Raw genomic sequence first — 27,983 nt, forward strand, 5'->3', positions numbered from 1 at the left:
GTCCACTCAGTTAAAACATTCCCATTCCAGAGCTAATAGTTACTGAAATTCTAAAAATGCTCATTTTCCTGGGTATCCTATTTTGTCAAAGGATTTATTAGCAGCTCAGATGCTGTTTACATTAATTGACATCTACAAAGAGTGGAAAGAAGAGACAACACTCCATTATATGTAAGACCTTTATCTCCTTTTTAATGCTCTAAGCAAACTACAAAATTTAGCAATTATATTTAGATCTTCATAACCTGCAGGTGTTTTGAGTGTCTCCTAATCTGCTTTCTCCCTTCAAATTTCTTTCCATTTTGAACAGAACATTTTTGCCTTCTAGTACTAGTCCTGTAGAATTTTAAAACAAAAAAACCCCAGATTCTATGTTTCTTTCATTTTGAATTAAAATGACCAAAGAAATAAGTCCTATACAGAATCATTTTTTCCCCGTTAAATACTGATAATTTCTACTAACAGTATCTCTAATTTACATATATACACACTCAAGGTGTCCAAGTGCACAAGTTTCTGCAGAATCACCAATTTTATTATAAAGTTTCCTCTGCCTACAGATTAGGGGACAATGTATTTTCACTCTGATTTGTTTAAACAATACAAAGAGGTTAGCACATTTTAAAGTTAACACATTTTATCAGTATAAAAACAGGCTGAGATTAATGGTGACTATCCAGCATTTGGTTACTGACTGATTAGCTTGTATGTAAATTACGTAGGCTCTTGACTTTTTACTACTCATGACTGTGGGTTGATTTGACACTTGATTGTGCAACATGCATCTCCCCAAGGATGATCAGAGAATACAACGACATAAAATTCAAAGCAGATGATTTTGCTACTTTTAGCACTTTGGTAAAAGGGATAGTTGAAGTTAGAGAAAAAGCTATTAATGAAAATAAATTTGAGGAATAAGTTACCTACAGGTTTTATTTATTCATATTAGGACTGACCGGTCCCTTATTGGAATTTAACTGAAAACAGACTGGACCATGATTAGTAGCTATATATTGGTCATTTTCAAACACTCCAATGACATTCTTCAATAATTTTATTATCTCCAGTTTTATGGTGCCATACTATGTTTTTCACACTGTTTAAATTTCCCATTTCCATAATCCAAATGCCAAAAAATTACTACACATTCCCTTATACAGTCAAAAATAGGTTTACTGGAATGTTTTTAGTCATAGCTGAAGGCAGAAACATTTACAACATTTAGCGCTTTTGTTACACCCATAAACATGTAGAAATTGCTTGCAAAGCAATTATAATGTGAAAAGAATATTTGTGCAAATATTGACAGATGGTTATGCATCTCTTTCAGCATAATGACTTGGTACTCTCCACAGTCTTCCTGACCCCCAGCCTCACCCAAACCTTAATGCAATAATGCATGTCCTTATGCCACTAAAAATGCTAGTATGAAATACTGTCATCAGTGTTTAGCTATATACACAAATTATGAACTGGCAAGTATCTAGTTTCAAATTAGATTCTTGGAATATGGCAAAATAGAGGTTGGTTATCTTCACCTTAAACATAATTATTAAAAGCACATTTTGTTAGACGAAAGGAAGATAATTGGACATTCTCAATGCTCCAATTTGAAATGATACTTGCCTCTTAGTTTCTTGAAAAAGAAGTTTTCAAAGTTATATACATGGGTTTCACTTAAGTTATGCAGCAATCTTTTATTATTACTGTCCCAGATCTTGCTTAATGAAGATCTCTGTCATCAAATCAAGTATGATATTTCACAACTATAAGAACTGTAAGAGAAAAAAATGAAAAAAAGTTTATCAAAATCAGATTCATATGCTGTGTTGGAGGCAATATTCCTAAATGTAGCTGTGTTCACTTTTAAAGAAGTGGGTAAAAAAGACTGAACTTTTATCTGAGAAAACAGATAACAAACGGGAAAGGAGAAGCAATACGTATCATAAAACAACCTAAACCTAAATGTCTAGCATCTTGATCACAAAAATTAATGACATAACCATATCATACAGATGCTAAAATATTATTTAAAAATGCAATGGGAAAATATTCATAATATATTTATTAAAGAGTATACATATCTTAGTTCTTAAAAAACATGCTTATATATTAATAGGAGAAGACTAGAAGTATATATAATAGTTATAGTAATGGCAGCTATCTCTGTGTGGTAAGATCATAGTTGAATTTTATTTTCTTCCTTATGCTATTTCACATTTTACACATTGTCCACACACACATAAAAATTGAAAGTCACTATAAACAATGAACTAGCAAATACTGAACCACTGCACCTAGGGAAGATACAGGATTAAATTCCTGTGAGCCTCTGGCTACTACATTTTTGTCAACCAATCAATACATAATCTTCCTTTATGTGTGTTTCTATTCGAAGACATTTTATCTAATACATAGTGTTGATTCAGTAACACTGAACTCAAGGCCAACAGTACCATAACTCATGCCTGAACAAAGCTTACCTAACGTGCTTATTTTTTCCGTCAAGACACAGCACAGCCTTTTTGTATTAAGCACTTCAGCACTATGCTTGGGGGACATTTTATACAGTGAAATGACCAAAAAACACAAAAATATGAAAAATGTGACATTAAATACACTACAAAAAGCACATATTTATGTTATGAGAACTGAAACTAAAAGGCAGAGATGGCCTTGTCTGATGTCAGCTGGGAACGTAGGGGTTGGGAGAATCAAATTTTCTCTACTCTCACATCTGAGAAAGCACCATGAGTACTGATTTAGGCGTTACAAATAAATTTTAGCTGGTAAATGAATTTGCAAATGCAGAATCTATGAACAATGAGGATCAACTACATTTTTTTCCAATAAAACTTTTTTCTATTTAAAAAGAAAACAGGATAATAGAATCTTTCAAATGGTTATTTTTAGTGACTTTCCAAATCTTCATAAAATCTCTGTAAACACAGGTAAAGAGCCCTTGAAAAAAAAGAGATATTAAAAAGAACATTAAGGAAAAAAGGAGGGGAAGGAGTTATGCTTTAGTGACTAGAATCAAGCTCAAATCCAGAAAACAAAAACCAAACAAAAAAACCATAATCTAGAGAATGTATCTGGATTTATTCTTCCAAAACAATATTACAAGATGTAAACTTGCATACTGGAAAGTTAATAATAAACAGAAAATGAATGTTTTGGACTTGAGTGTAAGGGTGGGTGTAGGGCAGGGGTTCCCTTTGAGAATCTGAAAAAAGATACAGACTCTCTCCCCCTAAAAATGTACATTTGCATATTCACATAAAATTTTATATACAATTTAAGAGCATTTTCAGAGATCTGTAGATTCTAGGTTAAGGGATCCTGACTCAGATCAAAAATTATTATTTAATTGTGGCATTATAAATACTAGGTCAACTGAAAATAAATTAAAAAGGGAATTACAATGAACTCCAAAACAAGTGATATCCCCAAGAAGTAATGATCCAGTAAATACTTACTGATAATCACTAGCAAAAGGATAACTGCAACCAAAGCCATGATGGCTTTTATCTACAACACACAAAAGGGCACACAAAAATATTAATGTTCAACTTGTTAATAAAGTTAAGACTATCTGTTGTGCTATTTGCATCACATTATACTAAATCATCTCAATAGATAGGCACATTCCTTGAAAAGTTTTCAAATTTCTTTTCACATGAACTTGCTGGCTGTTTTGCATCCTTTTGTAAATTATCAGAATTCCCCAAATTTGAGGGTTTTTGCTTGGTTGGATTTTATTGTTCAAGGCTATACTGCATAGTAAACAGTAACAATCAAAGCCTTTATGGGGGCCAGGCGTGGTGGCTCATGCCTGTAATCCTAGCACTTTGGGAGGCTGAGGCAGGAGGATTGCTTAAAGCCAGGAGTTTGAGACCAGCCTGAGCAAGAGCAAGTCCCTGTCTCTACTATACGTAGAAAAATTAGCTGGGCATGGTGGCACATGCCTGTAGTCCCAGCTACTGGGGAGGCTGAGGCAGGAGGATCACTTAAGCCTAGGAGTTTGAGGTTGCAGTGAGCTGTGATGATGCTACTGCACTCTAGCTGAGGCAACAGAGCAAGCCTTTGTCTCAAATGAAAAAAAAAAAAAGGCCGGGCACGGTGGCTCACGCCTGTAATCCTAGCACTCTGGGAGGCCGAGGCGGGTGGATTGCTCGAGGTCAGGAGTTCTAGAACAGCCTGAGCAAGAGCAAGACCCCGTCTCTACTAAAAATAGAAAGAAATTATCTGGCCAACTAAAACATATATTTATTTTTATATTTATTTATATATATATATATATATATATATAAATTAGCCAGGCATGGTGGCGCATGCCTGTCGTCCCAGCTACTTGGGAGGCTGAGGCAGTAGGATCGCTTAAGCCCAGGAGTTTGAAGTTGCTGTGAGCTAGGCTGATGCCACGGCACTCACTCTAGCCTGGGCAACAAAGCGAGACTCTGTCTCAAAAAAAAAAAAAAAAAAAAAAAAGCATTCATGGGCCTGGACCTTTTTGTCTATGACTTTACATGCTTATTTCTTATTTCTAATGTGACACCAGGAAAAATACATGATATTTTCCAACTTGTTCTGTCCAAGTGTCAGGATATGATAAATAACATAGATGGCTAATTCAAATGGTTCAATATATATAATCTAAGATAGCATAATTTATAGCACTTATTCTTAAAGTATATGAGAATCCTGTTAGTTTTCTTCTCCCCTTAGTTTCTTCTTGGTGGTTTTTATCTCCATTTTGAGGAATATATTTTATATTTTTCATGAATAACCTCATTTAGTAAGTAACTTGCCTAAATGCATTCTGTATATTAAAAAAGTTAGTTTAATAGCTGAGAGGAGAAACCTTAAGATTAGTTCTTGATCAGCTGCTTAATATTTTAAGCTCATATTAACTTTCTATATAAAATTGTCACACTCATAATTTATCTTAAAATGCATAAATTATAAATTGATTTGATTTTCTTGATGAATTAAAACCAAGCCTTGTTTTCATCATTTTCACAAATAGTTGATTAAAGATGGTTCACTCAGTAAAAAAACGAGTTATTACAAACAGATGAAACATTGTAATGAGTATCACTAATATTAACAGAAACCAGAAGTAGTTAATGAAATGTTTTTAAAATAGAACAGCTGACATTTTAGTGGTATTACATTCATGACAATAACAAAGTGACCCAGAGAATATATGGAAACTCTGCAATCTGGAAATCAGTGCCTATTAAAATTATAAATTATGATAACCAAAAAATGTATAAATAAAACTCAGAACAGATGGAGATAGGAGCTAAATTTTCAGTAGGTGTCTAGGTCTACATTATACTATAAAGTACTTTAATCTTTTTTTATTAACCTAAAACATTTCTAAAGTAATTTGGAATTTTACAGTAGGTTTTCCAACTTTACCCAAAATGTCCATTGATTTGTGCTAGGCTTAACTTTAGGAGATTTAAATGGAAACGTCAATATCAATTTTAAAACACCACAATAAATAGAGTTTTCTTCCTTGGGTTTCTAACACTGTGAGAGAAATGTTTACAACTCCAAATGGCAGTATTGTATTCATGCACATCCAAAGCTCTCCTCTTCCAAATGACATGGACAAAAATTTGTTTATCATTAAACATAAAAGAGCTTCACAGTTCTCTAGATACATAAAAGAGGTGTTAGTGATTCTCCCCACGCTTTGGATAATTTTATTCATTTATTTATTTTTAAAGCTAGGTTTACTGAGGTACACTTTACATAGAATAAAATTTGTATTTTTAAAGTACTTTTCATGGGTTTTAACAACTATATGTAGCTGTTAAACACCACCACCACAACCAAGTACAGGACATTTCCACCATTACCCCAGAAAGTTCCCTTGTGCCCTGTTGTAGTCAATCTCCAACCCCATTCTATCCTCCTTAGCCACTGGCAACCCCTTATCTGTTTTCTGTCCCTATATTCTTTTTCTTAAAATCCTTCCAAAATCACCGTTATGGAAGTCAATCTAGGTAGGCATGGGGCAGCAGCCCCAGATAAAAAGTAGCACAATTAAGTACTAATGGTGTGCAGTGAGATTGAAGAAAGCTAAGCATTAGAAAACAATAACAAATGGGAAATACTTGCTGCTCTGAATGATCTTTGCTAAGTTATAGAACAATGGTTTTCATTACATAGTTGATGCTATTAGTGATGCTCAAAGGTCCTCAAGGTAATACAGAGAACATTTACAAATATAATTCAATAGGCTTTTCCCCCTTAAAAGCACACTATTTCTCTGATTCGAACCCCATAAAATACCAAATGAAAATCTTTAGATATAGTTAAAAAAGGCTAGGCAAAATGCACATTATGACCATCTTTTTGTGGCTACATGAACGAGTCATGTATGTGGCGGGGAGAGAAGAGGTGAATGGCCCTTGGACCTTTTGTTCTTCCGAACTAGTCTACAGAACAGAAAATTTCTATAGAAACAGAAATTTAGTCTTTAAAGAATAAAGAATTTAAAATAGAAAATTTTGATTCTAAACAAGAGGGAGAGCAAGAAACATGTTTCTTTCCTCAGTTCTACTTCTGAAAGTCAGAGGATTCAATAAAAATACAGACAAAAATAAATAAATTCAAGGCAACTCTTGGAAGAAATCATTAGCATATGGTAAAGTCAGATTTAGAAAGCTATTGCTAAACTTGAAAATGAGAGACTAAAAATAATGAGTTAATGTCTAAGATTTTCAACAAAGCCAAAAATTATACCTAGAATCAGGAGAAAAAAAGATTTGCTCACATGACATGGAATTCACTACAAAATCTTAAACACTTTCTGTTTAATGATTAGTAGCCACACATGATTTAAGAGGTAAACTCACTTCTATGAAATTTTTTTTCCAGGAATATATCAGAATATAGTTATTCTCATTTTTTTCCTTGTTAAAAATTTCTTTTAGGCTGGGTGCAGTGGCTCACACCTGTAATCCCAGCACTCTGGGAGGCTGAGGCAGGAGGATTGCTTGTGGTCAGGAGTTCAAGACCAGCCTGAGCAAGAGTGAGACCCCCGTCTCTACTAAAAATAGAAAGAAATTAGCTGGCCAACTAAAAATATATATAGAAAAAATTAGCTGGGCATGGTGGCGCATGCCTGTCGTCCCAGCTACTTGGAAGGCTGAGGCAATAGGATCGCTTGAACCCAGGAGTGTGAGGTTGCTGTGAGCTAGGCTGATGCCATGGCACTCACTCTAGCCCAGGCAATAAAGCAAGACTCTGTCTCAAAAATAAATAAATAAATAAATAAAATAAAATAAATAAATTCTCTTATTTCTTATTTCTCTGGAATAATGTGGAAGAGTGGGATTTTTTTTTTCTTAATTCCATTTGCCATAACAAATTCTGACATATAAGCTGCTTTTATTTTTTTCCCCTTTTAATAGAAAATCCTATTTATTTCTAGCTCCCGCCTTATTTTTTTAAAAATCTCTACATAATGCTATAGTGGTTGCTCCAAAAAAGTACTAATAATAAATTATAAGGAAAATCTTTATTTGTTATAAGTCTAGAGGTAGCTAAGTTATTAATAAAATGTGGATTACTTTTATGAAGAAATCTACAAAAATATCCTTTCAGGCACCACTTGATTCCTTTAGTTATTCCTATCCCAAAAGTAATTAATTAATTCAACAAAGAATTACTGAATTTCTACCATATCTCATGTTCAAAAGATATAACAAGCCAGACAGCTGTAGTCCCTGTCCTCACAGAGGTTATACTCTAGAAGCCCTTTTTCTTCATGTGTTTGAATACCACTTGAGATGCTGACCAATTGATCCAGTATCTTCTGATTTACTTACTTTGCATCCACGCCACCACATTTGCCTTCGAAGTTGTTTGGATCTGTTGCTAAAAGCAGTTGCATTATCCGATAAGCTTTCTATATCACACAGAGGATGGAGAGAAGGATTAAACGACATAACAGGATTCTTTTATCTAGTCACACAAAGACAAGAAAATATTAATTTCTACCTCCACAAATTTATTCCCTTTTAAGCATGAAAACAACATCCTTCCTTTTCTCTAACCACAAACTCTGGAATTCTACATTGTGAAAAAAACAAAAACTAAACACAAAAAACAGCTGCAAATCAATCCATTTTTATTATAAGATTAAGAAAATCTTCCCAGGGCTTCAATGCTTATAAATAAACTTATGAATTCTAGTAAGAAAATATTCTTCAAAAATTCAAGTATTTGGCATATCTCTGGGAAAAAAAATTACATGTGGAGAAGGTTAAATTCTCAAAAGATATCAAAAGTGAGTGATTTTAAAGAAAAACAATATGAATTTTAAAAGTGATTCAGCAAGTTTTTTTTGGTTGAGCAAGTCTGTCAAGGATTAGTCAGGTATTCAGCCATTTGTCATTCCAACAATATTTCAGTGCTTAATATGTGCCAGGAACTGTTACAGGTACTGAGGCTAACATCTGTTAGTAAAGAAAAGTTACTAAGTTGCCACAGAAAGCATAAAATGAAAATATTAGAAAAGTCTGAAATAAGTGTTGAAAAAAGTGATAGACCTTGTGATTATGAGAAACACAAAGCACATCAACATAATGGGGCAAAAGAAGAAATAGCTATACTCTTAACTCTTCAACAATGTATTGTTAAATTCTCCATTCTCAAGTAATTAAAGAAATCATATGACAATAAGATGATTCAAAGTAAAGGAAGCTAAAATTAAGCCATTAAAATCATAAACTTAAGAATCAAAGGCCAATTTCCTAAGCCAAGATTCCTAAATGTTGGCTAGAAACGTGAGAGAAGACATAAACTAGCAAAACATAGATTAGTAATATCAAGAAATACATGAAGTATCTGTACCTGATTTGTCCTGTAGTTCATCTAGTCTCTCCCCTCTCTCAATTACCTTTGTAATATTTTCTTGCATGACATCAATAACTTCATCCACCTGATTCTGAACACTAGTTTAAAAAAAGATTAAAAAATTATTCTTCTGAGAATGTTTATAATTTTTGAAACTTTCATTAGACAAGATAGAGAACAGCAAATTCTCAGAGAATTATTCAACTATAAAATTTAAATTTAAGGCTTTGTAGCAATGTTCTTCCATTTGTGGGCTTGAGTACACAGATAATTAAAAACATTATATAAATTAAAGTAATATTTAACTTAAAGATAGTTTATTTTTAGCCCTGCTTCTGACTAGCAATGTAACCCATAAGCAAATTAAATGTACTGTCAGAACGCTCAGTAACTACAGAATTTAGTCAAACAGCTTGACTGTAAATAATCAGTTGTATTTTCTCTTCAACGGGCTGTGGCGGCAGCACATAGACACAGTTTATAACCTACTTTTGCTATATATTTCATATATGAAGGCTAGCAAAGGAGTTTGCGTAGGTATGTTAGAAGCATATGAAAAATATCTAGTTTCCAAAACAGAAATGTAAGGCTACTCCAGGAGACACTAGTGCTCAATGGGTATAGTTCTTCACTGCTCATCAGCTTTCTCTTAAGCATAAACAGGGCTTAAGACAACCGGGGAACACCTGGGAATATTTTGAAGTATGCTTCAGGAAGCAAAAACTTTTTGCTGTCCTTCAAATTGAAAATATTTTTACTCCTTATATTAGGGGATAGGGGCCTGTTTTTACCAAATTTCAGACTGTTCAATGAAGATTTAACCTAAACTTAAAAAGTTAATAATTAGTCCTCAGCTACCTACTCTCACTCAGGAGTTACCTCCAGAATACACAACACAGAAGTGCTTAATTATTTTGAGTGTCTAGTTTTCTTCTGTTGCTCTAACCACAAGACATTATCTTAAATTACTTGATAAGTCACAACAATGAAATATTTAAAAGGAGAAATAAAGTAAACTCATGGTTCTTGTAACTCAAAAAATGTTCAAAGCACAGGACTACTAGCAACTACAGTCACGTGTTGCATAATGATGTTTTGGTCAACAATAGATCGCATTTACAATGGTGGTCCCATAGATTATAATACTGTATTTTTACTGTCGCTTTTCTATGTTTAGATACACAAATACTTACCACTACGTTACAACAGTCTACAGTATTCAGTATAGTAACATGCTGTACAGGTTTGTAGCCCAGGAGCAATAGGCTATACCATATAGCCTAGGTGTGCAGTAGGCTATACCATCTAGGTTTGTGTAAGTACACTCTATGATGTCTGCACGACAACAAAATTGCCTAAGGATGCATTTCTCAGGACATATTCCTGCTGTTAAGTGATGTATGATGGCATACAAACATTAAATATATATTTAAATAAATAAAGATATGCAACCGTGTTTCTAGTAGGGGAAAGAAGTGTGTCAGTTATCACCTAGGGGGCTTTGAAAAAATGATCACAATACAGATCTCTATTCTGCTCTCTATCCCACACTATTCACCAAACTAACCCCATAAGTCAGGCTGAGGCATGGTCATGTGTAATTCTGAAAAAGAATTCTATTCTTTCCCTATCATTGAGCTATTTCTTCAAAAAGTTTGCTTTAAAAACAAATGAATTCAACCTGAGCAAGCTGATTAAAAAAAAAAAAGAGGCCCATTTAGACATAGGTGGAGTCAGAATTGCTCTCAGATTCAAGTAGCAATTGCTGTGCTACAAAATATTAATAGTCACCTCCCTTCCATATTAAAGGCATCATGTATACCCACTGATTATCCACACATAGACTTGAGGGTTACTCACAATATCCCAGAGTTCTGTGCCTCCCACACATTATTCCACTAAAGGATATAAGAATGATGCTCAACCAAGCTGGGACATGCAGAATTTTCTTCTGCCCAAAGGGATCTGAAAGTATGCCTAAATTCCTAAGATATCCTATTGCAACTCCTGATCACCTAAGCTGAAAGCTAAAGATGCTCACCCAATGAAAGAACAATGGCACAAACACCTATGCAACTAATTAATTTATCCAACAAATAATTCATGAACCTACTACATACTGTTTTAGGCACTGGGAAAACAACAATGAACAAAACAGAAGATAATTCCAGCCCTCATGGAACTTATGTTTGAACGTACAATGAATGTACTGCATTAACCTTAGAACTATGAAACAACCTGCTCTATCCCAGTAATTATGGTACTTTCTATTTACTTATTTACATGCTTATTTTCAGAATCTCTCCACTAGAAAATAAACTTGCCTATTTTGTTCACCTTTGTAGCCCCAGTATCTACAATGGTGCTTGGGGCAGAATGGGCATTCCATACATATTTGCTGAATAAGTGAACAGTTTGGGTACAAATCCTGCAAAGCATACCCAACTACTTGAGAAAGAGATATGAAGTAGTGAGTGTAGAGCCTTCCATTTAACTATAACACAGAAGCAGAGCTGTTGTACATCAAGAATCAATTTTGAAATCCCCAGGTAATTATTTTTCATTATGTGCAAGTGATGATAATTAACAGCCTAAAGTAAGGGAGTACAGCAAGACAGGAATGGACAAAATGTTCTACAGTTCCTACACATGATCAGATTATAGCTATTATGAATATTAATATAACTATACTACATGTAATTTTAAAATAAAAACAAAAAGCTGAAGAAATAGTTATAGAACCAGAATCTCTATAAGCAAAAGACTCCATGGATATAGGCTGATTAATTGGAACAGAACCCATACAATTCCAGATTCTTACTATTATAGATTATCATAAATCTACAGGTGTTACCTCAACAACATGGCATACATGTAATAAATCCCTGTTGCTAATGGGAACTCCTTGACATTTTAATTTTTCTACTAAGTGATTAGTAAATTATTGTTGCTATCTCCTTCACACATTACCATCTGCTGGTGTGACATTCTTAATACAGCTACTGTGTAACCCTTACTTAATAATGGAAAATCTCATGATTGTGTTTCTGTATTCCAAGACTCAGACCAAAACTTTCATAGCAGAAAATGATCTACTTATTTACTTGAATATGAAAGACAATTTTGTTTATAAAACAAGTGATAACATACTTCCCCGTGATCTTTTACATTTTCATAGCAGTTACAATCATCTGATTTCTATTTGCATTTCACATTAGTTTTATCCCATTATACACACTATAAATGCCTTAAAATCAGACTGACTGATTCATCCTTTTATTTCCCAGGTCATATGAAATGTGCCTGGTACAAAGTAAACATTCAACAAATATTTTCTATTCTGAGATAAACATCTCATTCATTCAAAAAGTGTTTACTAAGAAGTTATTAATATTATGCTAGTCATCATGGATATCAATATGAAGGTAATGAGCCTGATATTTTGAAACATTACAGCACGCTGGGAAAAAGTGATATCCATGATTATACTATTTTGTGTTAAGTGCTATAATGGAAGGAAAATGGTATGAGTCATGTAGCCTAAATGAATTCAGCCTTGACCAGAGATGCCATCAAGACCCCGGTACTGAGTTTTGAGGGGTCAAGAGTAAATTGGGCAGAGTAAAGGAGGTAGTGGATGGTGGGAAAGTTCTAGGCTAAGGAAATATACATAAGAGAAGGGAATATTTTAAGAGCTAAGTGATTAACTGGAAGTGGGTGAAGGGATTGGGGAGAGAAAAGAGTAGAGGATTCCTAGATTTATAATTTGAACATGTGAGCAAGTAGATGATGGCCATTTACTGAAGTAGAAAATTATGAACTCTAAGGAAAAGCAAGTTTGTAAAGAAGAGATGGAGGTTTGTATCATGACCAGTTAAAGGAGGCTGAAACAGTAGAAGAAAGAGCACAAAAGAAAACATAACCAGGAAAAGATAAAGACATAAAGAGAGGGAAAGACATTTTCAATACTCTTTTAAATCCTCTTAGGGCCTGACAGCACCTGTATTCCTGAAATGTCTCTATTCTAATTATTAACAGAGAAGCTGCATGCTAACCTGTAGAGATCCTGGGTTCTATATGCAGAAAGACTTGGGTTTGCAATCCAGCTTTATCACTTACTATTTATGTGACTTTGTAAGTCACTATGCTAGCCTGTTTTAGAATCATTACCTCTATCTTACTTGTGAGAATTAAGTGTGATAGTATTTTTCAAACATTTAGCACAGTGTCTAATGCTTACCACGTGCCAGATAAATGTCACTGCTCTTCCACTAAGAGAAAAATGTACGCTCTGCAACACACACTCACCCCTTATTTTATAAAGAAAATATTTATTTTCATAGTTAACATCCCCATCTTGTGGCCTTTTAAGGTACTATTGACAAAAGAAGTTTTAAAGTTATGTTGTATTTTTGCAACTACGTATGTATTGCTGTTAGATCATGGAACATTCCCTTGGGGGCCTTATAAATGTTAAGCTGGTTGGACCAAGGCTAAAGTTGGGAGATTCCCTAATCCTGACACAGAATGTCTACAATTGGCCAAGGTGGTATTTATAATGCCATTTTAAATTTAAATGCAAAGGAAACATTCCAAGGAGAATCATAAATTTTATGTAGGTATGTGAATATTTAAAATATTTCCCCAAAAAAACTTCCCTAAAAAGTGACGTTGGATATTTTTGGTGTGATTAATCTGTTAACAACATTAATAATTAGTAACCAGTCAAATTCGAACAAAGCAAAAATGACACTGATCTGTGCAGTCAAGAAATACTCTGTATTGAAATGTCACAAATCAAGTAGTGATAACATATCTTAACTAAAGAAAGTGTCCAGTGCTAGCAATTTTGGGTACTAAACTAATGTTGGGGATTTGTTCTTGGGCAAGGTGTATGGTAAGTTGTGCTCTGCTATCTTGGGCACACTGATGAGTCCAGGCCTTGTATAGATAAGCACTCATGAGGTTGGACTATAATACATAAAGGTTTACTTTATATATTTGATGACCGACCTTCTTCTAACTAAATCTGGCAAGACTATGGTTCTAGAGTAAGAACCACTATACTTACTCAACAATCCCTTACTATTCTAAAATTCTGTGATTGCCAAAGTTATTGTGGTAGTTTAATATACACATATACATATTCATGTGTGCCTCTGTATTTGGCACTTACTAACATAGACATATATTCTTCAATGCCTACTCTTTACAACTGGTAGTGGTTTGGGGGTTCAGCTGGAAAGTCATACTCAAAAGACCCAACAGCCACACTCCATACTAGGCTCACTTTGCAGAAGGATATCAGACAGGAAACAAAGCACACTAGAAGGACAAAAAACAGGTATGTCATCAGTGGAGTCCTTTTCTCCAGTGGCAGCTTAGGTATAAGAGAACAAGACTATGTACATGGATACAGAAGTCACTCTGGCTCAGTGTAGGAGAATGGCTCAGCCACTACTCATCAGTACCCTTGCAGGCATTGACATATGCTACACAGGCTTGAACCACACCTAATCTGAGTCTTGGCAGAATGCCTTGTGAGCCCCCTGCAACACAAGAGAATGAGTGGCTTGTGAGACTTTCAACTCCCTGTCTCTCTTAGGTGACTGTCATAAGACTGTTTCTTACTACCTCTCAGGTTCTGATGAAGTATGAACTTCCTGCAGGCTCTGTTGGCAAACTATAAAAACCACAGTCTAGAAATGGCTCCTTTGCAATAGGGTATCCCACAACTCATACTGCAGCCACTGGTCCCTTTTGTTTTGGTATCATCATTTTGTTATGTGAGACAATGAGCCTGAGAACAGTTTCCTTTTCCTATGTAAGTAATAAATGGTATCTAAGGCCGGTCGCGGTGGCTCACGCCTGTAATCCTAGCACTCTGGGAGGCTGAGGTGGGTGGATCATTTGAGCTCAGGAGTTCGAGACCAGCCTGAGCAAGAGCGAGACCCTGTCTCTACTAAAAATAGAAAAAAATTATATGGACAACTAAAAATATATATAGAAAAAAAAATTAGCCTGGCATGGTGGCACATGCCTGTAGTTCCAGCTACTCGGGAGGCTGAGGCAGGAGGATTGCTTGAGCCCAGGAGTTTGAGGTTGCTGTGAGCTAGGCTGACGCATGGCACTGTAGCCTGAGCAATAGAGTGAGACTCTGTCTCAAAATAAATAAATAAATAAATAAAAATAAATAAAAGTGGTTCCCAACATCATACCTGGGGAAAAAAAGATAAAAGTAGCTCATTGTATCTTTATTAGCCAAATCAGAGGCTTGAAGCTGTAGAGATTCTCTCTTCTGTTGGCCTTGAAAAAGTAAGCACCATGAGCTCTACAGTTGCAAGGAAATGAATTCTGTCAACAACCACCTGAGCTTGGTCACGAGCCTCAAGGGAGACTGCACTGCACGCATGGCAACAACTTGATTGTAGGCTTGTGAGACTCTGAGCAGAGGACCCACCTAAACAGCGCCTGAACTCGATCCAAGGAAACTGTGAGTGATAAATTTGTGTTGTTTTAAGCTGCTGAATTAATGGTAATTTGTTACACAGCAAAAGAAAATTAATATACTTGGTCTGGTACTCTAAGCAATTTGTTGGAACTTTGATTCTGTATCTCTAAATCCATTAGTTAGAATTAGGCTAAGTATGGACATATTTCTTCACACCAATAGTATCTGACTAAAGCCCAAGCATCTCACCAATAACAAGATACTCCATTACAGTACCCTTCCCACTATGTGCCAGCTGTACCCAGGATTAGCGTAGTGATTATTATCCTTGTTTAGATCCTGGACCTGGGCCATTCAGTTTAACTTCCCTAGTTAGTCTTTATAGCTTCGCCAGTTTCTAGGGCCTTCCCTCAAGTGATTCACGGCTTTGTCCATTCCTTCTCGCTTTGTGTCAGTATTCGTATCTTTCCTACATTAGATACATTCACTACAGCAAATTATCCATCATCTATCACCAAATAATATATATAGCAAAGTTTTAAACTAAAAATTAGCCATAAAATTTAAATCAATGCATGGATTAGGTAAGTAACAGATATGAAAAAATTCTGGAGGTAGATAAAAAAGATATTGTATATCAACACATTAAATCAATTATATAACCACTCCAAAAATGGGAATCAAGTTATAGATTTAAAACCAAAATGGACCTTTAGATTGCCCTAAATAAGTAAATTTGACATGAGGTGATCAATTTAAGAAAAGCCAACAATGCTGTATTTCCTTAGCTATAATTCACAGGTAGCTTTGTGAAAATAAAAAGGATTAGGTTTTTATAACTCAGTAGTTATATTTTGTCTACATCAGGGGTCAACAAATTTTTTCTGCAAAGGACCAGACATATAGCACATATTTAAGATTCTGTCATAAAATCTGTCACAACTTGGTCACAACCACTCAATTCTGCCACTGTAGCTCAAAAGCAGCTATAGATAATATGAAAACAAATGGGCATGGCTGTGTTCCCATAAAACTTTATTTACAAAATCAGGCTGTGGCCAATTCCTGGTCCACGTAGAAATATAATGATCATTTAAACAAATTACTATCTCAGGAACTTACTGCTTAATTTTATCATTTCTAGGTCCAAATCTTGGTCCAGATGGTCCCCTTCTGAAAACAAAAATATCGAGCACATATTAGTAATGATAGCACTTAAAAAAAAAACTAAAACAAAACACACACACACACACACACACACACAAAAAAGCAAGCTAAATCCTAAACATGGATTAGTCATTTATCATAAGGAACCATATTTTACTGGTACTGGTGGAACTCAATATATGTAAATATATCTTTACTTAAATGGTACTTACTGTTGGCCACAATTAACCTAATTCTTCTGAATGTTAAGACTTTCAGAGATATTAAGGTTTATATAATCCTTAGTTTGTTCTGATCATTAAACTCTGAAATACCATAGCAACTAAACTGCCATACCTTTATGGTCAATTGTAGAAAGACTAAAAGTGCAATTCACTTTGAATTTAGGCTATGATGAAATGCTGATGGATAGAGATAGCTAGAAAAAAAATTCACTCAAAACTAAAAATTTTCAAGTATAATTTTTGATTATTAATCATAAACTTACCAACATAGCACAGGGGAAATGCAAGAAATTAAGAAAATATTAACATTCTCAAATTATTTTCTCTTTATTAGAGTCAAGTATATATCACCTTAACCTATGCATTTTAATATTCTCAAAATGGAAACTTTTGGATATTTTACATAATTATTATCCTTCTGAAGATAGAGAATAAGGTGTAAACCACAAAACTCAAAAGAAACTAGTTCTCAAATTTCTAGACATACACAATTTTTAAAGGAGGTGAAAAAATACAGCTACTGATAAGTAAAATTTTTGGAGGAAAAAAATCAAACTGTCTACTGAAACTTATTTAACATAATTTATGAATATGAATATATCATTTTGCCTTAACTCAGCTTTTTTCTTAAAGTCTTTAAAAATCCAACTAAGCTTTAGAATGCTGGAACAGTATTCCATTCAAAAATGATGTTAGGCCGGGCGCAGTGGCTCACGCCTGTAATCCTAGCACTCTGGGAGGCCGAGGCGGGTGGATTGCTCGAGGTCGGGAGTTCAAGGCCAGCCTGAACAAGAGCGAGACCCCGTCTCTACTAAAAAAATAGAAAGAAATTATCTGGCCAACTAAAATCTATATAGAAAAAATTAGCCGGGCATGGTGGCGCATGGCTGTAGTCCCAGCTACTCGGGAGGCTGAGGCAGTAGGATCGCTTAAGCCCAGGAGTTTGAGGTTGCTGTGAGCTAAGCTGACGCCACGGCACTCACTCTAGCCCGGGCAACAGAGTGAGACTCTGTCTCAAAAAAAAAAAAAAAAAAAAGCAGCAGCTATGTTTGTTTCATCTATTAAGTAACTTGAGAGTTTAAAATAGTTATAGAAGAAAACAAAACCAAAAGCTGGTTCTTTGAAAATTAAAAATTGATAAACTTCTAGCCAGACAAATCAGGACAAAAAAAGAGAGAAGACATAAATTACTAATAGGAATTCTGTGTGTGTATGGGGGTGGGGGGATACATCACTAAAGACAAATGTACCATGGTTATATAAGATTTATTAAAGGAAGCTAAGTGAAGGGTAAACAGAAACTCTCTATACTATCTATGCAACTCTTCTGTAAGTCTAAAATTATTTTAAAATAAAAAGTAAAAAAATACCACAAAGAAAATTCTAAGACTAGATGGGTTCAATAGTGAATTCTACCAAACATTTATTGAAGAAATAATACCAATTCTACACAAACTCTTCCGAAAAACTGAAGATGACAGAACATTTCCCAGCTCATTATTTGGGGCCAGCATTAATCTATGATGAAAACCAAAGGTATAACAAGAAAAAGACATAATTATCAAGCAACCAGTATTTCCTACGAATACAGATGCAAAAATTCGTTAACAAAATCTTAGCAAATTGATTCCAACAATGTTTTAAAAGGATAATACATGATGATCAAGTAGGGTTTATCCCAGGAATGCAAGAATGGCTTAAAACTCCAAAACCAATAAACATAATTCACAGACAAAAAAAGAAAAACCATATAATCATCTCAATAGATGCAGAAGAAATATGTGACAAAATCCAACATCAATTAATGATAACCACTCTTAGTAAACTAAGAACAGAAAGAAAGTTCCTCAAACTGATAAAAGCTATCTACAAAAAAACCTACAATAAAAGTTAAACTTATTGGTGAAATAATGAATGTTTTTTCATAAGGGAAGTCAGGAACAAAGGAAGGACATTTTCTCTTAATACTTCCATTCAATATTGTACTGGGAGGTTCTAGCCAAAGCAATAAGGAAAGAGAAAGAAATAAAAGGCATACACATAGAAGGAAGGAAAACTGTCTTTATTTGCAGACAACATAATTGTCTATATAGAAAATACAATGGAATCTACAAAAACACTACTAAAGGTAACAAGTGAGTTTTAGTAAGATTGCAGAATACAAGGTTAACTTATAAAAACCAGTTGTATTTCCATACACTACCAAGGAATAAGAAATTTAAAAGAAATTTGAAATGCCATTTTTAGTAGCATTAGAAAGTATGAAATACTTAATGACCAACTTGACAAGATGATTCTAAAATTTATATGAAAATGCTTAGAACCTCCAATGGCCAAAAGAACTTGGAAAAGGGAGTGCAAAGTTGGAGGATATACACTATACCTTGTGACTTAATATAGCATTATAGTAATCAAGATATTGTGGTACTGATATAACATCGACATACAGAGTCCAGAAATAGAGCCACACATATAAGGTCAATAAATTTTTTATTATGGTAAATCTATATAACATAAAATTTACTATTCTAACCATTTTTAAGTGTACAGTTCTATGGCATTAAATACATTCACATAGTACTGCAACCATCACCATCATCCATCTCCAGAACTTTTTCATCCTGCAAAACTGAAACTCTATACCATTAAACACTACCTCTTCATTGCCCCTTCTCACAGCCCCTGGCAACAATCATTCTATTTTGTGTTTCTATGAATTTGACTACTCTAGGTACCTCATGTAAGTACCTATATTTTTCCTTTCATGACTGGCTTCTTTCACTTAGCACAGTATGTCTTCAAGGTTCATCCATGTTGTACCATGTCAGAATTTCCTTCCTTTTTAAGGCTGAAAGATATTCTATTTCTGTATATTCCACATATTGTTTATCCATTCATCTGTTGATAGACACTTGGGTTGTTTCCACCTTTTGGCTATTGTGAATACTGCTACTATGAATATAGGTGTCACTTAGTTTTTTAAAGTTATTTCAAGAACTTTAGGGAGCACTGACCCCATTCCTTTGGAGTCTTTGTTACCCAAATGGGGGAAAAAAAGGAATTTGATTTGGTTTGTCTCCCTTTCAATACACAGAGGCACAGGGTGCGGAAGTTGCATTTTAAACAAGTGTACTAATTTGGTTGTCAGGCCTTTTGAAAGATATACAGAATTATTTGGGACCTCTAGTGATACAATGTTAGCCTGAAGACTCAAGTGTTTCTCAAAAGGGTGTCTAACTTACATTCAGGTAATCACTTATTTATCCAAAGCATCTGGCTTTCTTTTCAATACTGAGTTCATTTTAAACAGGTAGCTACTGCTCCAGTCGAAGGCTTCTCACCACAGTGGCTCTGTAAGGAATTAGCTTTGTGACTCTATAGAAATCTTATCACCTGTAGAAAATTATCTCCCTACGTTATATGACATTCCTGCCAAAAATGTTACTATTTCCTGTTACTGGATTTTCTTTCTATCCTGTAAACTCTTTATGACTTTAATTAATTCATTAATTAATTTTTAATTATTTGTAGAGATGTAGTCTCGCTATGTTGCTCAGGCTGATCTCGAGCTCCTAACCTCAAGTGATCCTCCTGCCTCAGCCTCCCAAAGTGCTGAGATTACAGGGAGGAGCCACCACGCCTGACCCCTGTAAACTCTTTTTGTTCACTGCATCATAGATTTAAATTAATTTTTATAAAATGTTTGCATTTGAGAAAAAAAAAAACAGTCTCTAAAAAAAAAATCTCACAACATTTTAACAAAGTAAGAGGTTAATGTTTCCTCTCAGGCATATTCCTCTACATCAATCCCTAGTGAAAACTCCCACAACAATTTTGTTCTTCTTGACTTTACAAATATAAACCAAGACCTGTATGAGAGCCCTTTCTAATCATAACTATAAAGGATTGATCAGGTCAATTAATTTTTGACAAGATACCAAGGTAATTCACAATGGGGAAAGGGTAAGCTTTTCATCAAATGCTGATGGAACAACTGGATGGCCATATATATAAAAAAAAAAAATCCTTCATCCTTACTTCAACCATATACAAAAATTAATTTAAAATTGGCTACAGGCCTAAATGTAAAAGCCAAAACTAGAAAACTCTTAGAAGAAAACATGGCTGAAAATCTTAGTGACCTTGGCTTTGGGAAAGATTTCTTAAATGTGTTACCAAAAACCCCAAAAACAGTAGAAGAAAAAAATTCAGTAAATTGATTTCATCAAAATCGAAATTTTAATCTTCAAAAGATACTGTCATAACAATGAAAAGATTAAGTTACATATTTGGAGTAAATATTTGCAAAACATTTATCTGACAAAGAACTTACATCTTGAATATATAAAGAACTCTTACAACTTAATAAAACAAATTTTTTCTTTTTTCTTTTTTTGAGGCAGAGTCCCGCTCTGTCACCCTGGCTAGAGTGCCATGGCGTCAGCCTAGCTCACAGCAACCTCAAACTCCTGGGCTCAAGCAATCCTCCTGCCTCAGCCTCCCAAGTAGCTGGGACTACAGGCATGCGCCACTATGCCCAGCTAATTTTTTCTGTGTATTTTTAGTTGTCCAGCTAATTTCTTTCTATTTTTTAGTAGAGATGGGGTCTCGCTCTTTCTTGCTCAGGCTGGTTTCAAACTCCTGAGCTCAAACAATCCTCCTGCCTCGGCTTCCCAGAGTGCTAGGATTACAGGTGTGAGCCACCGCGCCTGGCCTTAATACAACAAATTTTAAAACGAATAAAACATTTAACACATATTTCACCAAAGAAGGTATGAGGATGGCAAATAAGCACACTAAAAGATGTTCAACATTATTTGTCATTAGGGAAATGCATATCAAAACCACAATGAGATGCTATTATACACCCTCTAGAATGGCTAAAATGAAAAAGACTGACCCTATGTCATGTTGGTGAGGATACAGAGTAACTGGAAGTCTCACATAACACTAGTGAGAATATAAAATGGTACAACCACTTTGGAAAACAGTTGTAAACTGACACCAACCATTCCACTCCTAGGTATTTACCCAAGAGAAATAAAATCATATGCCCACACAAAAACCTGAACACAAATGTTTATAGCAGCCTTATCTGTAAAAGTCAGAAACCATAAACAACCCAAATATCCACACACAAGTGAATGCATAAATGAAATGCAATATATTCATACAACGGAATACTACTTAGAAATTTTAAAAACCCAACTACTGACACATGGATGAACCTCAAAATAATCATGTTGTGTCAAAAAGTCAGTAAAAAGCCAGTCAAAAAGCCAGTCAAAAAGCCAGCATGATCTCAGTTATATAAAATCTTAGAAAATACAAACTACAGTGATGGAAAGCAGATGACTGGCCTAGGGACAGGGAGAGTGACGGATTACCAAGGATTATGAGGAAACTTGTGGGGTGATACCTATGTTCATTATTTGATTTTGGTGATGATTTCACAGGTGTATAGTAGTACAGTAGTCCTTGCTCATCCACAGTTTTGCTGTCCAAGATTTCACTTACTCATGGTCATATAACCAAAAATATTAAATGGAAAATTCCAGAAATAAACAACTCAAAAGTTTTAAATTGTACACCATTCTGAGTGGCATGATGAAATCTCACATTGTCCCACTCTGTCCTGCCTGGCATGTGAATCATCCCTTTGTCTAGTGTATCCATGTTGGATAGACTACCTGTCCCTCAGTCACCAACATCATCTGCTTCTGACATCCAACCCTCAACACTGTCACAGCTGCACAATCCAAGATCACTGGAAGCAGATGATCCTCCTTCAGACATCGCCAAAAGGTTAATAGTACCTAACCTTACATCAATGCCTACATCGTTCACCTCATTTTAAATCTCATTACTTAGTCATTCTATCATCTCACATCATCACAAGAAGAGTGAGTACAACATAGTAAGACATTTTGAGAGAGAGAGAGAGAGACCATATTCATATTAACTTTTATTGTAGTATATTATTATAATTGTTCTCTTTTATTACTAGTTAAGGTCATTAATCTCTTACTGTACCTAATTTACAAATTCAACTTTATCACAGGCATGTATGTATAGAAAAAAACATAGTGTATATAGGGTTTGCCACTATCCATGGTTTCAGACATCCACTGAGGTCTTGGGACATACACCACGTGGATAAGAGGGGACTACTGTACATATGTCGAAACTTATATTGTACAGTTTAAATATATATGCATTTTATTGTATGTCAATTGCACCCCAATAAAGCTGTAAAAAACTTACAGAAAAAAGTCCTCTTCTTCATCTGAATCATCTTCCAAAAGATTTCTCTGTCAAAAAAAAAAAAAAAAAAGAAAAAGACTTGAGTTTTTCAGATTCTGAGGGCTTAAAAATGTCATGGATGAGTAACGAAGTAAGTTTTATACTGGTGAAATTTCTTAACTCCAAGCTTCCATATAGAGGGAAGAGTGATTACATATCCTTCACTGGAAGCTAAAAAATGTGGGATATTTGCAGTCTTTCCAAAGAAATGCTCATAATTCCAGAATCCTCTAAATGCCTAAAAGGTAGAAGAAGGCTCACTGAAGCTGCTGTGGGAGTGAGGAACTACAGGCATTCAGCAAGTCCCCTCTCCTTTCTCCTGCCTTCCAGTGTCTCTCCATTGGCAGAACTTAAAAGGGAGCCAGGTGGCAAAGAAGAAACGTAGTTTGCGGAGTCCCACTACAGCAGCAAAGAGAAGAGTATAGAGTATAGAAGGGTAGTTTGGAGCTGAGAGACAAGGGCTTAATAATTGGCACGGCCCACTCAATCCACAAACAGACCTCTACATAACTTTGAGCTTTCAAACAAAAGCAAATTTATATTTTTATCTTATAAAATACAACAATCTGGCCAGGTGCAGTGGCTCACACCTGTAATCCTGGCACTTTGGGAGGATCACTTGAGCCTAGGCGTTCAAGACCAGCCTGGGCAATAGCGAGATTTCCATCTCTACAAAAAATTTAAAAAGTAGCTGAGTGTGGTGGTGCACGCCTGTAGTCCCAGCTACTTGGGATGCTGAGGCAGGAGGGTCACTTGAGCCCTTGGGCCCACAAGTTGGAGGCTGCAGTGAGCTATGATGATGCCACTGCCCTCTAGTCCAGGCAACAAAATAAGAGTATGCCTCAAAAAACAACAATCTTCCTTAAAATGAGGGTGGGCTCACCTTCTCCACAAGGGGGTAAGATATAAAGTTCCAAAAGGAGGCTAACAAAGAGCACAACCCAGACTTTTCAGACACATAAGAATTCAAACAGAATACAGGCTGAATATCCCTTATTCAAAGTGTTTGGGACCAAAAGCATTTCAAATTTTGGATTTTTTTCAGATTTTGGAATATTTGCATATATATAATGAGACATCTTGGGGATGGGTCCCAAGTCTAAACACAAAATTCATTATGTTTCATATATACCTTATATTTTATACACACCTTATACACATAGCCTGAAGGTAATTTTATACAGTATTTTTAATAACTTTGTGCACAAAACAAAGTTTTGACTGCAACCTATCACATGAAGTCAGGTGTGGAATTTTTCACTTGTGCCATCATGTTGGTGCTCAAAATGTTTCAAATTTTGGAGAATTTCAGATTTCAGATTTTGAGATTAAGGTGGTCAATGTGCACTACCTGTTGCAGGCAGAATAATGGATCCCCAAAAATGTCCATGTCTTAATCACCAAAACCTCTGAATGTGTTACTGTGCATGGTAAAAGGGACTTTGCAGATGTGATTAAAGATCTTGAGAGGAGAATATCACTATGAATTATTCATGTGGGCCCAATGTTATAAGAACAAGGGAGGCAGGAGTGTCAGAAAGAAAGAAAGAGAGAGAGAGAGAGGGAAGGAGACTTGAAGATGTTACACTGATGGTTTTGAAGACAGAGGAAGAAGCATGAGCCAAAAAAGGCAGGCAGCGTCTAGGAGCAAAGAAAGGAAAGGAAACAGTTTTTCCGCTAGAGTTTCCAGAGGAAGGCTGCTGGGATCTTGATTTTAGTCTCATAAGACTCATTTTGGACTTCTGGTCACCAGAACTGTAAGATAATAAATTTATGTTGTATTAAGTGAAACTAATACACCATCTATGGATCTTTTCTGAGGAAATTACTCAAGGAATTACAAGAGCTAAAAAGAAAATTAAATCATAACAAAGATCTTAAGACAGAGATGGATACAATCAACGACCCAAATAAAATGTGTAGTCAAATCTACATGGTTGCTGATAATGTGATTGCAAACTATAAGTTAAAACTACTGAAAAAGAAAAGACATAAAATATGGAGAAGCTTAAAAAGAGTCCAAAACTTTTCTAACAAGGCCCAGAAGTTGGAAGTGGGAGAGGGAAGTGAAAGTGTACCAACTTGCTCATTTTGATAAGGAGGAAGAGGAAATAGGGGTATTATGAAAAAATAAAACAATGGAAGGGGCATAATATTTGGTGTGTTGACAGAGAACACAGATTTAACAATACTATTAAAATATAAAGTTAACAACAAAAGAGAGAGGGGAAGGAGGGAGAAAAGGAGTAAAATTTCTAAATTGCCTAGTGGTTTGGGGGCAAAAAAGGAGATGAGGAAAAATTATCTAGCAAAAGGTGTAAGGGAAAAGAAGGAAAGTATAAGAAATACATAATGAATACCATTATATCTATGTATAATTAATATATAGCATATAATAAAGAATAAAAATGAAAGAAGAATGTATTCAATAGTCATTTAACAAGTATTTTTGAGCATCTTTTATGTGCTTCTGTGTGTACTGTTCTAACTTCCAGCTTTGAATAAAACAGACAAGGTTGGTGCCCTCAGAAAATGCAGTTGCGATAAATGCTATGTAGAGAATTAAAACAGTGATGGAACAGAAAGTGATGGGGTGACTGCATGAGATTAGGTTGTCATGGAAAATTGTTCTGAAGAGGTGAAATCTAAGCTGAGATCCAAATAACAAAGAGCCAGCCAAAGATCAGGGTGAAGACCATTCGTTGCCAGCAGAGGGCCCACCTAGCACAGAAAAAGTCCAAATATATTAGTTAATCACAGTAAATGTGAAAGGTTTGAATGTCTCTCTTTAAAATAAAAAATTATATGTGGTTAGGGTTCAAAAAATTCCAGCCAATATCTATTTATAAGAAAGTCACCTAAAACAAATGTCAAAGGATGGGAAAAAGGGGTAGAAAAAATACATCAGCAAACTAACAAAAAGAATGTTATAGTTAGCAACATAAAGAAGAATTTTAAGACAAAGCATTAAACAATAAGGGGACTTTACAATGATAAGATGCATAATCCACCAAAAAATTTAACAATGAATCTTTATATACCTAATAATATAACACAAAAATGCTCAAATTCCAAGAAGAAATGGATACATTCAAAATCATAGGGAGGATTTATCATACTATTCACAGAGAGAGAGAGAAAAACCAAAGACAAAGAATATATAGAACTTTGAAAATAAACAGTAAATTTTATTTTTAAATATCTAAAATATGGAGAAGCCACAAGGGAAATTTAATAAATTCCAAAAAATAGAAATTACATAAGCCACATTCTCTGGCCATATGCAATGGAAATTAAAATAAATAACAAAAGAAAATTTTAAAATACTTCTAATTAACTCTTTTTTTTTTTTTTGAGACAGAGTCTCTCTCTGTTGCCCAGGCTAGAGTGAGTGCCGTGGCGTCAGCCTAGCTCACAGCAACCTCAAACTCCTGAGCTCAAGCGATCCTCCTGTCTCAGCCTCCCGAGTAGCTGGGACTACAGGCATGCACCACCATGCCCGGCTAATTTTTCTATATATATTTTTAGCTGTCCAGATAATTTCTTTCTATTTTTGGTAGAGATGGGGTCTCGCTCTTGCTCAGGCTGGTCTCGAACTCCTGAGCTCAAACGATCCGCCCACCTCGGCCTCCCAGAGTGCTAGGATTACAGGCGTGAGCCACCACGCCCGGCCTAATTAACTCTTAACGTTAAAATGTAGGTAGAAGTTGAATAGACTATTTAGAAATGAAAGACACTGGGAACATGGTCACAGTAGTACTTAAAGGAAAATGTGACCTTAGATGATGCATTTATTTATGAAATCACAAAGATTGAAAATATATAAAATAAGTATTTAACTCTTTAGATAGGTAAGTTAATCCTAAACAACACACAACCCCAGAAGTCTGAAAGAAAAAGTTTAATTGGTTTGATTACATAAAAATGTAAAACTTTTCTATGACTACATTCAGCCCATCTGGTAAATTCATCCAGATTGAATATGCTTTGGCTGCTGTAGCTGGAAGAGGCCCTTTAGTGGGAATTAAAGCTGCAAATGGTGTGGTATCAGCAACTGAGAAGAAACAGAAATCCATTCTGTTAAGATGAGTGAAGTGTACACAAAGTAGAACCAATTACCAAGCATATAGGTTTGGTGTACAGTGGCATGGGCCCAGATTACAGAGGGCTTGTGCACAGAGCTCAAAAACCAGCTCAGCAATATTATCTTGTTTACCAAGAACCCATTCCCACAGCTCAGCTGATACAGAGTAGCTTCTGGGATGCAAGAATACACCCAGTCAGGTGGAGTTTGTCAATTTGGAGTTTCTTTACTTATTTGCGTGATTGGAATGAGGGTCAACCGTATTTATTTCAGTCAGATCCATCTGAGCCTACTTTGCCTGGAAAGCCACAGCAACAGGAAAGAACTATGTGAATGGGAAAAATTTTCTAGAAAAAAGATACAATGAAGATCTGGAATTTAAAGATGCTATTCATATAGCCATCTTAACTCTAAAGGAGAGCTCTGAAGGGCAAATGACAGAGGGTAACAAAGAAGTTAGAATCTGCAATGAAGCTGGATTTGGAAGGCTTATTCCAACTGAAGTTAAGGATTACTTAGCAATAAAGTTACCAAACAATCCAGAATTTCAGATAATCTGCCAACTTAATGATGTTTAAAGTACATTTGTTTTGCAAACTTTTTGCACACTTATTTCTACATGGTTTAAATTGACTGTTTTTAAAATCATAAAAAACTATAAAATTATAAATCACAAAAAACTGTTAACCCCCACCCCCCCAAAAATTAAAAACTTGAAGAACATAAGACATTGATGGGGCTGAGATAATAGCACCCCAAAATGAAGACCTCAGAAGCAAAATTTTTTCTCTGACCTCCTGTCCTCCTGTCCCTCATTTCCATTCTTCCCTGAAGCTATCCACAGAAACTAGATTCCTTCTTCCCCAAGGCGGGT

The 27,983-nt window shown here is 35.1% G+C and overlaps 1 protein-coding gene and 1 pseudogene across 1 annotated transcript in view; one reads left to right on the forward strand and one right to left on the reverse strand.

The window, feature by feature from the left end:
- Window positions 1-470: 470 nt before the first annotated feature.
- The window catches only part of VAMP4 (vesicle associated membrane protein 4), a 34,625-nt gene continuing 7,112 nt past the window's right edge, over window positions 471-27,983 (reverse strand). Inside the window, exons 3-8 of the mRNA XM_069478337.1 lie at window positions 22,987-23,033; window positions 16,454-16,504; window positions 8,878-8,978; window positions 7,851-7,930; window positions 3,480-3,531; window positions 471-1,775 (exon numbers count right to left, since the gene is read on the reverse strand). Of these exons, the coding sequence (XP_069334438.1) occupies window positions 1,747-1,775; window positions 3,480-3,531; window positions 7,851-7,930; window positions 8,878-8,978; window positions 16,454-16,504; window positions 22,987-23,033 (360 nt within the window). The 3' untranslated portion in view covers window positions 471-1,746. The remainder of the gene's footprint in view (window positions 1,776-3,479; window positions 3,532-7,850; window positions 7,931-8,877; window positions 8,979-16,453; window positions 16,505-22,986; window positions 23,034-27,983) is intronic.
- LOC138389087 (proteasome subunit alpha type-2 pseudogene) lies at window positions 26,965-27,687 on the forward strand (annotated as a pseudogene).

This window comes from Eulemur rufifrons, chromosome 8 (genome assembly GCF_041146395.1).
Source record: "Eulemur rufifrons isolate Redbay chromosome 8, OSU_ERuf_1, whole genome shotgun sequence".
Lineage (NCBI taxonomy): Eukaryota > Metazoa > Chordata > Mammalia > Primates > Lemuridae > Eulemur > Eulemur rufifrons.